Raw genomic sequence first — 16,913 nt, forward strand, 5'->3', positions numbered from 1 at the left:
CAGACCGTTCATCGGTCTAAAGTCTAAATATAGCGACGATTTTTCACAATCGAAATGCTGTCACTTCGGACAAGACAACGATTCTGCGAACCTTTTGCGAAATATGTTTTCGCGCGTGCAACTTTATTGTCTAATCGCTTTATATAAACCGACGCGTATAGTTTATTTTAACATTGTCATTAATTCAAAGAATTCAATTAAATTTTTGTTTATAAAAAATATACACACAAATACATGTATAGTTATGTAACTTAAATTAAAACAAGTTACGTAAGTTCAAATTCTTACGTCAATCTGATTTTTGTCAAAGCGAGCTTTCGATAAACTATTTGTCAAATTCCTATAAGAAACGTCGTTTTTCGCGAGAACACGTCGGTTAAAACATTCCGTCTTATTGAATTAACCGCTAATCGATTTCATTCTATATAAATTACGATGTTATTATTAAATGGCGATTATAAGTATTATCGCGGCCGATTAAAATGTGCCATTATTTACACATCGAGACACGTATTCTCGCAAAACAATCCGCCTTGTTCGCCCATGCAAAAATATATAATCTGGCAGTAAATAAATCGAATACCGAGTCTCGCCTCGTAGAATCGAGATCCAACTGTGGACTCCTTCCTCTCTTGTACGTGTTATATACCGTTTCTCTATATAAGCCAACTCAATTACCGGCCCGCGCGGAATCGCGTCAGAGGCGAGAGGAACGCATATATATTGACGCATTTTATGTCTCTGTGTGGTCTGGTTGTCAATGCACCGCGAAATTTAAAATAAGAGAAAGAGAGAGGAGCCCCATGTGGGCTTAAAAATCCGGCCGCGGGCGCCGTTACCGAATCGGGGCCAAGAGAGCAAAAGAATTGAGTCCCCTTTAAAATGTACCGGTGCAACTGGCTCTAATTTATGACGTCTTTACGCGTCCTGGTGTTGCGTCGTGGTTCCCCAGATTTTCTCACGCGTGTAATTCCGGTCGGTTTATCGGGATGAAAAGAAGAAGCGAGAGTCGCGCAGTAAGGATAAGGAAAGGAATTTTTCACACAATTCCATTTTTCTTCTTTTTGATGTGAAAACATTGCGATACGGATAAAATATCCGAGTTTTTTTGGTTCTGTTATTTGAAACGATAACGTTTAATTGTCATTTTTAATACAATTTTTATTTGATATAAAATTCTGATTGAAAATATTTTTCTCTGATAAGACTTGTGTCGAATTATAATCAGCTTTGCGCAAGATGGTTTTATGCGTCTAAGAAATTCTATATATAAATATTTCGAGATGGAGGACCATAAGAATATTTAAACATGCAAATTTATTAAGCAGATACTGAGATATAAGTGCACATTTGTCTCTTGGGAATACGTATTTTCTTTCACCTTATCCAGGACGACTGGCAGTCCTAGATGAACCATTACCATTACGCGATAGCCGTGGCACGACCGACTGTGGATTCGTGTTCACAAAATCAATTAAGTAGAATCCAAGAGAAAGAGACGGGGAGAATCCCGCTTTCTTTGATACGATGCCGCTGATCGCCATTCACACCGGACATATCCGTTCTGAGAAGAAAAAAGAAGGAGAGACAGATCTCGGAACGTATCCATTCTCTCTCGCGGAGGCCCTTTGGAGATCCTTATGCAGGGAGAGAAAGAGAGGAGAAGACGAGAAGATACAAAGAGGAGAGTCTTAACGATCTCCTCGGGATCCGGACGACTTTGGGGGCAAATTATCGGCCTACGGCCAATTACCAGGTGGAGGCGCCGATATATAGAAGAGAGCGGTTGCCGGAGAGTTCCGAGAATCGTCCTGGCGGCTAAAAATAAGATCCCACCCGGGAGCGGTGATTATGTTCCGAAAAAAGAAGAACCGGGCGAAACGCTCGCTCTCTTCGTGTGTGCAGGTGGCGGTGGGATGAGGCGAGGATGGTACACGATGATATCCGGACGAAGAGAGAGAAAGAGAGGGAACGAGAAGAAAGAGAGTGAGAAAGGCAGGTCCCCTTCTCGTGGTGGATCGTGCGCTGGAGCCTCGGTTAATGAAGTTGTCGGTTGAGGACGTTTACAGGTGGGGCCTACCTGCGTGTGGTCCATTCACTGCTGCAGGACTGGTTAAGAGTTGCTTTACATCTCAACCTGGTGTCCTGGTGTATATATATGCAAGTCGGGAGAGGGAGGACGAAAAGGTGACGCGAGGTATATCGGTATATCCAAATGTGTTCATCTTTTATGTGCGAATATAATATGCACAAAGTCGGTATTTTGGTTTCCCTCGAGTAAAATGGAACTTTTAAAGGCGTCTACCTGAATCGTCCTTTATACGAGCATGAAATCGACCTAAATGAAGGAAGAACTTGAAAATGATAGAGAATGGAGAAATGCGAAGAGATTTCTTGAAAGGTCTACTTGAAAAACCACTCTCGCGTTGATGTGTTTCGGATGCTAAAACTCATTTATTATTTGAGACTCTATAGATACGCGCACCATTGGAGCATTTAATTCAGATCTATTCATCTTTCTTAGAGGACGTGTCTAAGAGAGCGCCATAACTTCATCATTTAACTAAGATATTTTATTTTCGGCGGCGCTTGCCTTTCGTCACTAGAAAGAGAACCAGTTCTTGGAAATCACGGAAGTAAATACAATCATCGATATATCGAAAACACAATGAGAGCAAATAATTTTTAAGGAGTAAATAGTACGATCTTTATAAATGAAGCTCTCTATACATGAAGCTGTCAGCAGCAGGCGTTTAAGTTATAATTGACGTTGTAATTAACGATGTAATTAACGTTGTAATTAAATTGTAATTAACCTCTTTTTGATGTGTCACACTTAAACACAAAGTTTGTAAGCAGCATAAAACGGTTCAGCTTAAACGGACGTAGCGTTTTCATCGATTATTATTATCGCTAAGATTTCAATGTCGAACAAATAAATCACGAAAAATATAATCATTTATTTAAATGTAAGACAAAATTCCTTCGAAGAGAGAGAATGCGATATCTCACCCCATACGTAATTAGACAAAAAAATAGAAGAAAAATCGATCTCGTTAAAGACCGCAGTTTTCTTTTTTCAGATGATGCATCGACAGCAAAACGCCCAATCGTCGTCGTCCAACAACGAGTTCGCGATGTATCCGTCGGCCGCGTATCATTCCTCGTGTTCGACGCTAGTTTCGTCGACGTCGACGCCGTCATCGTCGTCAAGATCGTCGTCCACGACCTGCCCGTTCCTGCTGTCCGTTCTCACATGGTCATTGACATTCCTGCTGATCTCGTCTTGCATCGGCCTAGGTGCGGACGCCGCTACTCTTAACGGCCATCCCTTGGGCAAAAGGTCGTTCTTCGACATTCAGTGCAAGGGCGTATACGACAAGAGTATCTTCGCTCGTCTGGACCGTATCTGCGAAGACTGCTACAACCTGTTCCGGGAACCGCAATTGCACATGCTCTGCAAGTATGTCTTATTATCTACACTACACGATGATGTTTCTGCGAAATGATGGTTGACAGTTGGAATCCGCACGTGCTCTGCTACTGTCTATTGTACTGTTGCTACGTGGCAATTTCAAGTACAATACGAGATGAGTTCCACATTCGTGAGATTGTCCACGTTTGTGTAATATTGCGAATTGCAGATACGTGATAATCTTGAGATGGAAAGAAATTTGAGATAAAGCTACACGAGTTATTTGACTTTGTCAGATGCGAGAGATATTTTTGATTAATGCCTGTGCTTTAAAATTGATTCGAAGAAATAAGTCCGAACAGATAAATGGTCATTTTAATTCGGAACCGAGAAATAAATTGCTAAAAAGTTTCAATGATAAAGAGTGTTGGAATATTAACATTTTGAGCTTATGAAAAAAATTATTGCAATTTTACATGAATACAAAGTTTATGATTCGCCAATCATTTAGTAATATATTTTTGCGACTTAGCACAGCAAATAATCTGACATTTGGCTATTACAAAATTATCATACAAATATTTACGGTTTTATATTTTTAGAGATATAATTAATCGGTAGGCAAACTTTCTATCAGTCTCTATTTTTACTTTGTTAATTCGTAAAATCGATTTGGGACACTTTATCATTTTCTAGAAAAACTTCTTTCATGATTCTAACACAAATAAATTAAATATGTAGATTCTTCAGAACACTCGTCTTTTGTATAAGGTTTATCTCACGGTTTTAAACTCAGAAAATATATCTCGTATAAGCAACGAAATGATTTCGCGAATGACTTCCGCCGTGATTTCTACCTTGAAAAATATCAAGTGGATGCACGGATATACACCTTTGTACACGTGCTCCGCTCTCGGTGCCGCCACACGCGCGCGCGTACACCACACACGTCGGCACGCGTATCGAAATGGAATGAGATTTCTCTTCTATTTATAGCTCGTACGAGCGAATGCCAACGTACATCCGTTGCTACCTGCCGTTTGTGCCGAGCCGCTTAACGGCCGTCGCGTAAGAGCTATTGTACGACAGCGAGCGAGATCACAATGTGAAAAAAAAAAAGAACGAATTCATGTTCTCGCTCGAGTATATTTACGGCATGTAGCGCTATATTTAGGAAATTTACTCTTAAAAAAATCAACGATGACAGAAAGGACGGATGCATCGGTGAATCATCGATTTAAAGAATATTGCCGGATCATTGAATTTTTTTGTCAAATGTATTAAAGTATCTTCTGCATGCATTTTCATTTAATGAAAAATTAATGTTGAAATTTTTAAATACTGTTGATTTTATGAAAAAAATTTAATTAATATGAAAAGAAAATATTAAATTTTTATATTAAATTTGTATAGATATATCTTAAGATGTGTGTATACAATTTTTTAATTATGAAATAATTTTTGACCGATGCATCTATCCTACTCACAAAAGCATTTATTTTCAGTATATTGTCATGATTCGATCGTAAAATAACGATTGGAGTGAATTAATTAAATGTTTTCGATATCACATGTTTCCGGAATCTTTTTTCAGGATTTCCGGTCTGCTGCTTACAAATTTGTGCTACTGTGTTATAATATTATTCACGTATTTTTTGTTTCTTTTGACTTTATGCAGGAAAGAATGTTTCACTACGGACTACTTCAAAGGATGCTTAGACGTCCTGCTACTGACGGACGAGGTCGGAAAGATCCAAATGTGGATCAAGCAACTCCACGGAGCCGATCCGGGGGTTTAGGTAGCCTTTTCTCTTTAGTTTATGATTTTTCCTTTTATGCGCCCCTTTCGTTTCTCCGCTTTTCGCAAATATAAAGAACTAACCGTGTCCGCTTGCTCTTCCACACTATCCTTCCTCATCTGCTCTCGTTCCGACCACTCGTCGGAAGAAAAATGTAAATTCCGATTTGTTTGCATAATCTTCGCGCGAATTAAGTGTAGTATGTCGTGTAATATTTGCAAAGTAAAGTTCGGAAAAATCAGCGCGTTCTTTTTTTATTACACGATACGTAATGACGAGTAAACAGTATGTACAAATTATGAATACATAATTAAACGATTGAGTTTGATTTCGTCACAGTGATGTTTGAATCGAAAATTGTATGTATATAGATGCTTCAAGTAAATAATTGATAATATAAATGGCAATATAAAAACGTAATTAAACATCGAATTAAAAAATTAAAATGTTTAATTAAACAAACTCAAATTCAAACTATTGAGCAAAAGCATTATTAAATGTATTTAGCAATTCAAGAAGGAAATTGAAATGTTGCATAAAAAATAGATATATCGCGATTGATGGAATTTGTACTTATATTCCTTATTTTGATTTTTCATTGTTCCTTTTTGCCATTACTTTCAATTATATTTTTGTTGCATTTTTTAATGCCATCCCCTGGACAAATACTCGCGTGTATTATAATATCTTCGCATCGAGATAATGAGTATGAGAAATTAGGTAATTCTGCGCAATCTTATACTAGCGAGCAATGCTGCAATATAAAAAAAGATGAAATGTCGGAAAGATGCATTGAGAATTTATCACAATCAAAACTTTGTGTGCAAACTTTGCATGTTCTTCAAGAATCTCAATAAATCAGAAGTATCATAAAAATTTATAAATTTTGGAAAATTGATACAAAATATAGATGTAATATAATTATTCATATCTATTAATTTAGTATTTAGTTTGACAAAAATGCAGCACTGCTAGCAATATATGGTACATCATCATCATCTCGTACATTCTGATTTCATATTATCCATCTCGACGTGCATTTTTGCTGCGACGACAATTTTGGACATTTTTCGACGGCGAATATATTAGTGAATGTTTTACATTTTGAAGGATTTTTGCATTGGTGTTTTTGCAGCGTCATATTTTTTCAGGATGATTGCAAGATGGCAGATCGACGCAAAAATAATTTTTTCTAGGTGATCTATCCATCTATGATTTTGCAGTTTTTGATATTTTTAAATGTTTTTGCGATTTTTTAAAGCAAAACGATTCGCACTCTACTTGTGGTGTATAAATTTTTTGATATCATGAAATGTAGAGTGCGATCGATACCTTTCCACATACGCACATATCCTGAATGTCCCTACTAATAATTGCTAATTCACAGACCTATTTGTCTCACTCGAAAACATTGTAAATTACGTAATATATATCATATATAAAATTTTCAAATTATTTACGTACTATTTGTCGTAAAATTATAAAAAAATTTTTGTTCTGCCTTTCAAGATTTATAAATAGAGACGTGATCAAGAACACTAAATATATATATATATATATATCGTTGTGAAATCAGTATATAAAGTTGATTAAAAAGTCTGTTGATAATTGAATTAAAAATTAAAATTTATTTTTTTAAAAATGTTATCTGGCTCATAAAATTTAATCGAAACGATTCCCGAATAGGTCCGTGAATGCATATCACACCTGACACCGAGAACATCGGTGATTACTCTGCATCCAACAATAGACTAATCGAGTTTTCTGTTCTCAATCTTTGTCCCCATCACAGGCAAGACTGCTTCAGCACACAATACTTCACGAGCTGCATCCAAGCGCTGCTGCTTGAGGATGAGATGGAAAAGTTGCTAGAGATGGTCGAGTACCTAGGTCGCAAGTAAACGGGACATAGTCGGAGCAACGACGCGCTGCACCACGAAGGAGAAACACACACAAACACACACATATAAACACACGAACACTTACGTAAGACCGAGAAGATCGACGGAAAACGCGGTGTTCCTGTCTCGAAGGAGGGAAATGAGAGGACCCTGAGCCCGGAATTTTGCAAGATTTAATATCACTTCACCTGTCCACCAGAGAAGAACGTTCGAGGAAGTCCAGATTGTATTGCGTTGGAGAACGAACTTGGAATTTCGAAGAGTTCATTGAAAGATTCCGAAGGAGTTCCTTGTGAAGATCAATCGATGTCTAAACGACATGGAAAACGACGCGGTAATATTTATGACATTCATGAGGATAGAAGATTTGCGAAAGATTCTGATCGCATCTGGAACGTGCGATTCGTCGATTTAATATGTGATTTTAGTGTGAGTAGAAAGCTGAATAGCATTGTCGTACTGTTAAGATCGGCGAGTACTTCGATAAGAGTATAAAATGAGAGAATTCGTGGGAGGGAAGAAAAATTTGGCGATCCTTCGCGATGAGTCGCGTCGTTGCTAGACACGATGAAGAACGAAGTTAAACAATACATATTAAATAACGAGACGCGAGACGGTACGATTGAGTCATACAACAAACAAGCAAATACACATATACACATATAACACAGAGCAAATCCGTACGAATTCTAGTCGACAAAATATCTGCGCTCTCGCGCACCAACGCACTCGTTTTAATTCGATTAATCATTAATTATTAATCGTCGTCATTCATCACTACGTAGTAATAACGGTAGTATTCTATATTATTATTAATATTATTATTATTAATATTCGATTATTATTATGTCACAATTATATTTTTATCGTCATCTTTCATCCGTTCGTTGTTTAGTTAGATTGAACCTTTAGTCGTTTATATAGAGAACGTGCGTGCGATAGACGAAGAGGATATCGATATCTCGCTAAAATTTTAATGTTTTTGTATAAAAAAAATTGCGTAATGCGCAGGTACATTGATAAGATTACTGTAAACGTATAAAAAAATAAAAATTAGCAAGAAATAATCGCGAAATTTTGATCAGAATGAAATGCAAAATCAAATTCTTTTCTAAATATTTTTCTCGAAACAAATATTAATGAAGAATAGAGATCGAAGATCCGCCGGTCGTTCAAACCGACCCCATTATTATTATTATTATTATATTATTATTATTAATATTATTATGTCATATAGTAGAATTATTGTTGTTATTATTGCAATTTATATCGCGATGTCTCCGCCCGGGTGAACGCACTGGCAGCACAATGGAAGAGACACTGGCAATAATATTCAACAATATTCAATTACGTGAGTCGAATATGGATGCATATTGCACGCGTGCACATTCTCAAAAGTTTCGTTCAAGAGAGAGATAGAAAGAGAGATAAAGAGGTCTTCCTGTAATTTGTTTGCCGAACACGTGCGATGTCGCGAATGTTTTTACAGTGGTCTCTTCCTTCGTGACGATTCGGCGACTCGTGGACGGAGCCGATCGCGCATAAAACGCGTAGTATTTATTTATTTTTTCACGTTCTTAAGTTATATAAGCGACCCATAAAACGAAGCAAAAGTATTAGCGCACGTATCTAACCGAGAGAACAGCGGGCGCGGCCTCAAAGCCACGTCCAATTGGATGATTGCCCGAGTGTACGATGTGCGAAACAACCCCGGGGGAAAGTCGATCCGATCAGAGACTACTTATCTTTCACTAAGACAAGACGAGTACAGAAGAATAATTTATATTTTATATATATATATATATATATATATATATATATATATGGAGAATCAGTCCTTCAGAAAAATATCACGTTTCGAGAATATTGGCTAATTGTTAATAGAATTACTAAACTTCGGAGGAGTAATTTTCAAATATTATGAAAAATTCGACGTCGGAAAAAAAGTAGGTAAAATAGTAATTTTATCATTTATAATTTAACTGTAGACAAATCTAGTAAGAATAGATTTTTTAAATTTTATTTTCGGGAGAGAGGAAGAAAGAGAATATAAAAAAAAAAAAAAAAAAATTAATTGGACTATGAAATTAAAATTAATCGGTACTATAGCGAGACTAATCTTAGAGTCTGATTTTTCTGTATACGTCTGTTTCGATTTTTTTTAAACGCGCGTCTCATGAAAATCCCGCCGTGCTCTATCATCATCGCCACTCCGACCGAGAGAGAATCACGAACCATTCCAAAATCAGTATTGAAATCATTCCATTCCATCTTTGCGATCTTCAGGTACGGCTTCGGAGACTCGCGCATTTTGAGAGACAAGACTTAGATTTGTATAAATACTCCGTCATCAATTTTATATTCATTTATTTGCATTAATTTTATATTCGTGTGTTGTATATTGCAGAAAAAAGCAAGAAAGATATATTATTTAGCATAAATGAGTTTAAATAACATATCGTGCTTTGCATTTTGTTTATTCGTTTCGCAATCTTTACGTTATTTGTTGAAAATATACAATTCATCGTGAAATTTGTCTTGTATACTCCGAAGTGCTTGGCTCCGAAGTCGACCTGAGCCTCAAGTACACGCATCTGGGAGAATCTTTATTTATGCAACATAAACATATCGTTCGAACGATGCACGCTACTGCGCACAGCAGTATCGACAGGTGTGAATCTTTAAAATTTCGTCATATAATTATTAAATTATGTCATAATTACATGAATATATTTCAAAATTCCCCCCTTTATATGATACTTTCGCGTATTTATCGTAGAAATATTTTTTACATTTTTTCCTACATATATAAATCTCTCATATCGATATAGAAGTATTTATATTTCCATACTTCGACTTTTAGAGTCTTTCCGTAAAGTAAGAGGTTTCCGGGAGGAAGGATCGCGAAGCTCTCGCGAGGAAGGAACGTTGACGCGTAACGAGCGCTTCCCGTTTCGCACCTGTCGATTCGAATATGCATATACAAAGGTTGCAATCACGCGCGCGATTCGTCCTTTGTCGATCCGCGCGCGGGAAAGTCGCGAGCGAGCGTGCGTGCTTGCACGATACGATTTCCTTCTAGTTGTTCTGCTTTTTCCCTTCCGGTACAAGAGGACGCGTAACACGCAACACGTGAGCAGACGATACACTTTAACACGTATTATATCTAGCGAAACACGACTTTCCGGTACAAGAGGACGCGTAACACGCAACACGTGAGCAAACGATACACTTTAACACGTATTATATCTAGCGAAACACGACTTTCGCTAGATAATTTTTCTTTTCTTTTTTTTTGTTCACTTGTAAACGATGACAACGCGCGCGCGCGCGTTTAAATGTTGATTATCTGTATGTACACGTGCGAATTATACAACGATATACACACGGACGTATTAAGATACAGGCAAAATATGTACTGCGTGTACATGCTGGTACACGGCAGTCCGGAAAATATAAAAAAATACTCAACAGGTAAACCGTGTATAGCAATGTATACAAATGTAATTGCTAGGAAAGCAGTAAAAAAACTAATACGAAGAGTAATAAAAAAAATAAAAGTACTATATAATATTATAAAAAAAGCTCGACTAAGAGAGAAGAAAATAGGGGAAGACACGCAACACGTGAGCAGACGATACATTTTTACGAAACACGACTTTCGCTAGATAATTTTTCTTTTCTTTTTTTTTACTTGTAAACGATGACAACGCGCGCGCGCGCGCGCGTTTAGATGTTGATTATCTGTATGTACACGTGCGAATTATACAACGATATACACACGGACGTATTAAGATACAGGCAAAATATGTACTGCGTGTACATGCTGGTACACGGCAGTCCGGAAAATATAAAAAAATACTCATATACACATGTATATTCAGATATACGCATATACGCGCAACTGTTAAATTCGAGCATACGAGAATAAAGATGAGAAAGGGCTGAGGAATCGTATCCTATCCACAATTAATGTAAAATGTAAAAATTAATGTAAAAATTATATATACATATGATATATATACATATGTAAAAATGTGTGTGTATGTATACACGCACATTTCGTATATGCATTGCAAGGGTGCATATATTATATGTATATGTGTACACATCAGTACAATTAATGACACAGACATCTAAGTCTATTCTTGTTTTGCGTGAATAAACGGGTGAATCAAAAGTCATTATTACAGATCTGTATTTTATTGCAAACACCATGTTTACTTTTTTCCTTATAATTAAAATACCTTTTTGTTTGGAGTCCCCAAAAGCTTTCGCCAGAGACTTTATCCTTCCTTTATTTCATTAAACTTAATACATTAGATCTTAAAAAATCTAACACGTGTCTAAACTAAATCTAAACGGGTGAATCAAAAGTCATTATTACAGATCTGTATTTTTATTGCAAACACCATGTTTACTTTTTTCCTTATAATTAAAATACCTTTTTGTTTGGAGTCCCCAAAAGCTTTCGCCAGAGACTTTATCCTTCCTTTATTTCATTAAACTTCCCCCATAGCAAAAAACCAGTGATATCACAGTGATATGCTCTGGATGTCATAGCAATGTGCGAATGTCCGCTTTGTCACAATGTAACGTCACAATGATATCATTGTGACATCACACTTTGTGACAAAACAAGTGTAATGTCACAATGATATCATTGTGACAAAGCGGACATTCGCACATCGCTATGACATCCAGAGCATATCACTGTGATATCACTGGTTTTTTGCTATGGGGGTTAATACATTAGATCTTAAAACATGAAACACGACTTGACCTATATAGGTAAGTTCTTATACTTAATTTCGTGGGGGGGAGGGGGGAGGGTTTGTTCGAGTCTGCGTTTCACTATACGATACTTTCGTTTATTTCTCGTAGAAATATTTTTTACATTTTTTCCTACATATATAAATCTCTTGTATCGATACAGAAGTATTTAATATTTCCATACTTCGACTTTTAAAGTCTTTCCGTAAAGTAAGAGGTTTCCGGGAGGAAGGATCGCGAAAGCTCTCGCGAGGAAGGAACGTTAACACGCGTAACGAGCGCTTCCCATTTTGCATCTGTCGATGCGAATATGCATATACAGAAGTTGCAATCACGCGCGATACTGGGGGATCTGGGTGGATTTGAACCTGCGTTAAAAACGCCTACTCTTTGCCTCAGGCGAGTTTCGGCGACGCAGCGTTCACGACCACCTCTCTTTTTCTTTATAATTCCTTTCTATTTTATAATTAATTATATTATATATAATTAATAATATTTATAATTGTAATATAATTAAAGATAATTATATTATAAAATTGTATCGTATTTTTAATTAAATATAATTAATTGTATTAGAATTTATTATATTTAATTACAATTAATTTTTTTTTTTAGAATTTATTATAATAATTATTTAATTAATATTAATTAAAATATTTGGCATTTTAATTTTTTTCGTGCCATACATAAATTACTCATATATTTCAATTTTCTACTAGGTTTATTTTATTCTGAAAAATTGTAAACTATTATTTCTCAGATTGTTATCATTGTACGAGTATTTGTAACTTTTCGTTTTTTTTCTTTTTTATAATTCCCTTTTCGCTTATAATTAATAATATTTATAATTATAATACAATTCAAAGGTAATATTATAATTAATTATATTTCATTAAATATAATTAATTATTTTAAAATTTATGTACATTATATTTAATTATATTAGAATTCACTAAAATACTTATTGAACTATATTAATTATAGTACATTTTATTTTTTATTCGTATTATATATAAATTTCTCATATACATTTTAAATTTCTATCAAGGGTTCATTATATATTCAAAAAAATTTTTAACTATTATTTCTCAGATTTTTGCTAGTATTTTTCCATTATATACGTACACACACATGTTTACTCTTTATATTGAAATTTCACGACTCACCGTTATCACCCAGATAATAAGGTCAGCCAGGAGTTCCAATGTGCCGCGAAGAAACCGCTGCTGTCTTTTTTTTTATTCGGGTCTTTGAAAATCTAATCTCTTTCAGGCGTTGATATCACGTTATCGATCATGAATTTGGCGCCATTGCAGCGTCGACGAACACTAACCTCTTCACTTGCGGCCGCGAACTTGTTTCGCTCCTTCGGAAATAAGCACGCGACGAAGCGAGCCAAACGAACGAATAAATCGATCGCGAAACTGACGATGCAAAATTGCACTTTCCGCGTACGCGCGATAATAAACTTGCGAAACTCATTTGCATAAAAACACGATAATCGACGCGGATACGGCTCGCTGCGAGTACGAAAAACTTCTGCGTGAAGCTGCTTGAAGTGGGTCACGTGACACTTGTGCGACGCGTCACGTGACGTCTGTCTGAAAAGTTCAAATTTCAGAACTATGAAATCTAGCTGTAAAAACGAGAAAATTTGAATTTTTTAATCGATCGGGATAGAATTAATTTAGTCTATTATTTGAAATATAAATTGTATTTCTAAAACTCAAATTGTTGTTGATAACAAATATTAGACATATGATATTCTCTAACAGAGAAAATAATTTATAATTACATTAGATTTTTTTCGTAAAATTTGCAAACAATTAAGAATATTAATATATATTATATAAATACATTATTTCTAACCTAGTTATGTTAATAAACTATCAAAGTTATGTTAATAAAAAATAATTTTTTATTTAAAAAAACTGTTAAATAAATTTTCTAATTTTGGAACAATATATATATTATATATACATATATTGGAATTACGCGCACATTTTATAAATAATAATCTTATTAGAAATTATAAATATATTATATATCAAATCAAAGCAATATTAGCACAATTATAGAATATATATAGAAATTCTCCATTAATTAATGTTTTATTGAACACATCGATTCATATATACTGCGATTTCGCTGCCGGATATCGCGAGAACACCATTTTGGTAATCCATCTATAAAATGAAAAGCTAGATTAGAAATACTATTATAATATTAGTATTAGATATCATAAACCTATAAGTACATATTAAAGATTTTATCGGAAACTTTTAATATTTCATGGAAAATTACAAAATCTGATTACAAGATGTAATTGTAAATAATTTCACATTTCACGCAAAATAATTTACAGTGACTTTTTTTCTTGATATAATACTTGATATTTTTTATATAATGCGTAATACTCACTCTTGCAATTTCTCCAAAAGATGAACGTAAAGTAGTCATAAGTTTTGGTGGATCCGTAGGACTCCAGATTTTGACACTACCATCTGTAGAACTAGTTATTAGATTTCCGCGCGTTAGATGCACTCCCGTTATCCCTTTCGTATGTCCAGTAGAGTAAGAATTCACTAATTCGAAATCCTTTTTCGGATTTAATACATGTAGTTTGGCAATGCTGTCTCCAATGCATACACAATCTCGTTGCATGTTCATGCACATGGGAAATGCTTCGCCTGGAATCTACAAAATGTCTGTGATATCATATATGGTTTTTTTCTCGACGTTGTTAAAAGACATAAGTGAAATATTACTGTGATAAATTTCATGATTTGTCCGGCTCTCTGATCATAAACAGACACCGTCTTATCCTCACTGGCAGATAAAATGTATTCTGAATTCATTGCCAGTTTAATAACAGCTCCTCCGTGCGGTCGGTATTGCTTGATTGGTTTATCTCCCGATCTCGAATCGAAAATAAACACGGTCCTCAAATACGAACCAGTCGCGAAAAGAGCCTGTTCTGGACACGACGACATACACAGCAGCGCACCTGCATTCCTGAAAGATTTTTTTTTGTTAGCAAATTATTTGTACAAAATAGTGTAAATAGTAAGAACTTTATAATTGCACTTTTTTCTTCTTTAATAAACAGATTGCAGTATTTATATTTAAATAATTTGAGAATTATTCATTCAGTTCTTTTTTTAAAAGATCAAAAAAAATATTTTGTTGTTGCGTACATCTTGTAAGTTTTCTGATGCACAAAATTAGTGTCGGTAAGCATCCATGATTTCACAGTTTGATCCCAACTACAACTATAAATAGTGTTATCTATTGTTGTCACATCCCAAATCCATCCATTATGCGCAGAGCCCATGTCAGTAACTCTGTATTTCCAACCTTCACGAAAATTACAGTAAATCAGAGAACGATCTCTCGCACCAGCAATATAAGCAGTGCCATCCTATACAGTAGATATATTATTTATCATTTTTATTTTTATAAAGAATAAATATTTAAATAATATACTTACATGCATCAGTAGTAGAGCATCTACTGTGCTACCACATCCATGTGAATTTATCTTCTTCATAGAACATTCTTTCAATCCCCATATAGTTCTTTGCTTTTCAATCGCAACGCATGACAGTTTCCAAAACAGTTTGTCAGGCTTCGCTGAAATTATATATATCATTTTTAATATAAAATTGATGTAAAATAATGATATAAGATACAGTGTTTGATATTTTTTATATAATGACTAATCATGCAAAATATAATTTGAACTAACCAGGACGCAAAAGCGGGTAGCTAGCATCTGGCCACATACGATTAATACGCGCTTTCCATAACGAGTCATCCTTTAAAATCAAATAGAACTGTTTGCATACTAGGCTCAAACTGTGCACTAACGTCGATGCCTTTAAGAAGGAGCATATATGCAGGAATATCTGAAATGCAACACAGATAAATTAAATTATATATGAATAAATTAGTCTGTTTATTATTTGGAAAAATAAATAAAATAAAATAAAATAAATACTCGAGAGAGAAAAGAAAAGTGAGAAGGGATCACATCGCTTACTTTGACACTTCACTACATCGATTAAAAGCAATCAATGGAGCAAAATGACAGTAACAACAAAGGACGAATGTGGGTGGAAGAAATAAAACTGACAGTTTTCTGTACAAACCTCGACTGGGAGATCCAACAATGACACTTGTGCATCTTCCTCGCTGTACGCACAATCTGCGTTTTCATCATCCATTTTTCCTCGCCTCGTGCAAATCTGAATATTCTCATTCGATCTGCTCGAAAATAACGCGAGGACTCAACAAAGAAAGATTCAGTCAGTGATGTCAAACGAAGTAGTCGATGCGAATTTCTTGTGTACACTTACACAGCTATCAACAGCTGTGCTGTAAATATATACATACATATATAAGCACATCACTGTGCATCACGCATGAATGCAGAGCTACGCCATCTACTTATATAGGGTGTTGCGAAAAAATACATATATGAATTAGGATGTCTGAAGCAATCTGTAATTTCTCTTCGAAGAAATTTAATTAATTTGGTTTGAAAAAATTGATTATAAAATATTTAATATTCAGAACTTTTAAGCCAATTAAAGAATTCGCAGAAATATGTTTTATTCGGAAATAATAATTATATATCTATATAATTTGTAAAATTATAATAAAAATATATCAGAAATTCTTTTTATTGAAATTTATAATAAATATCTACATCTGAATATATATATAAACTTTTTCAACAATATTTGTGTCTTCTATTTATAATTGTATTAAAATATATTATGTGTATTTGAGATATATTATTATCACTAAATAAGTAACAATACCCATTTGTTTATATAAAATTCTATATAAAAACTGAATGCTCTCGCTATTAAAATATTTCGTTGAACATTAACTGTTAAATATACATGTGGATATTTAAAAGCACTTGTAAATGCACATGTACATGTATACATACGAAAGTTTTATATATATATATATATATATAAACAGCTGCTCATTTTAATTAAATTTATAATTTTA

The 16,913-nt window shown here is 34.7% G+C and overlaps 2 protein-coding genes across 6 annotated transcripts in view; one reads left to right on the top strand and one right to left on the bottom strand.

The window, feature by feature from the left end:
- Positions 1 to 11,299, top strand: part of ITP (ion transport peptide) — a 48,985-nt gene extending 37,686 nt beyond the window's left edge. For 3 of the 5 annotated variants that reach the window (XR_003821702.2, XR_003821701.2, XR_003821703.2), the window contains exons 2-4: positions 3,084 to 3,463; positions 5,094 to 5,934; positions 7,007 to 7,069. Coding sequence is in view for 2 of the 5 variants with exons in the window: in XM_029316973.2 (XP_029172806.1) it covers positions 3,084 to 3,463; positions 5,094 to 5,214 (501 nt within the window). In the remaining 3 variants the exon portion in view is untranslated. Of the gene's footprint in view, positions 1 to 3,083; positions 3,464 to 5,093; positions 5,935 to 7,006 lie in introns of all 5 variants that reach the window. The other 2 variants (XM_029316973.2, XM_029316974.2) reach the window with 2 other exon arrangements.
- Positions 11,300 to 13,980: 2,681 nt separating this feature from the next.
- Positions 13,981 to 16,572, bottom strand: LOC114941782 (F-box/WD repeat-containing protein 9). The gene is made up of 7 exons (XM_029316908.2): positions 16,040 to 16,572; positions 15,637 to 15,796; positions 15,379 to 15,521; positions 15,086 to 15,309; positions 14,657 to 14,903; positions 14,310 to 14,585; positions 13,981 to 14,074 (listed from the first exon to the last, which is right to left on the bottom strand). The coding sequence occupies exons 1-7, from the start codon at positions 16,112 to 16,114 to the stop codon at positions 14,000 to 14,002; spliced, it is 1,200 nt and encodes a 399-aa protein (XP_029172741.1). The 5' UTR covers positions 16,115 to 16,572; the 3' UTR covers positions 13,981 to 13,999.
- Between the last annotated feature and the right edge of the window lie 341 nt (positions 16,573 to 16,913).

This window comes from Nylanderia fulva, unplaced genomic scaffold, assembly GCF_048542155.1.
Source record: "Nylanderia fulva isolate GAGA-0341 unplaced genomic scaffold, ASM4854215v1 Scaffold3, whole genome shotgun sequence".
NCBI lineage: Eukaryota > Metazoa > Arthropoda > Insecta > Hymenoptera > Formicidae > Nylanderia > Nylanderia fulva.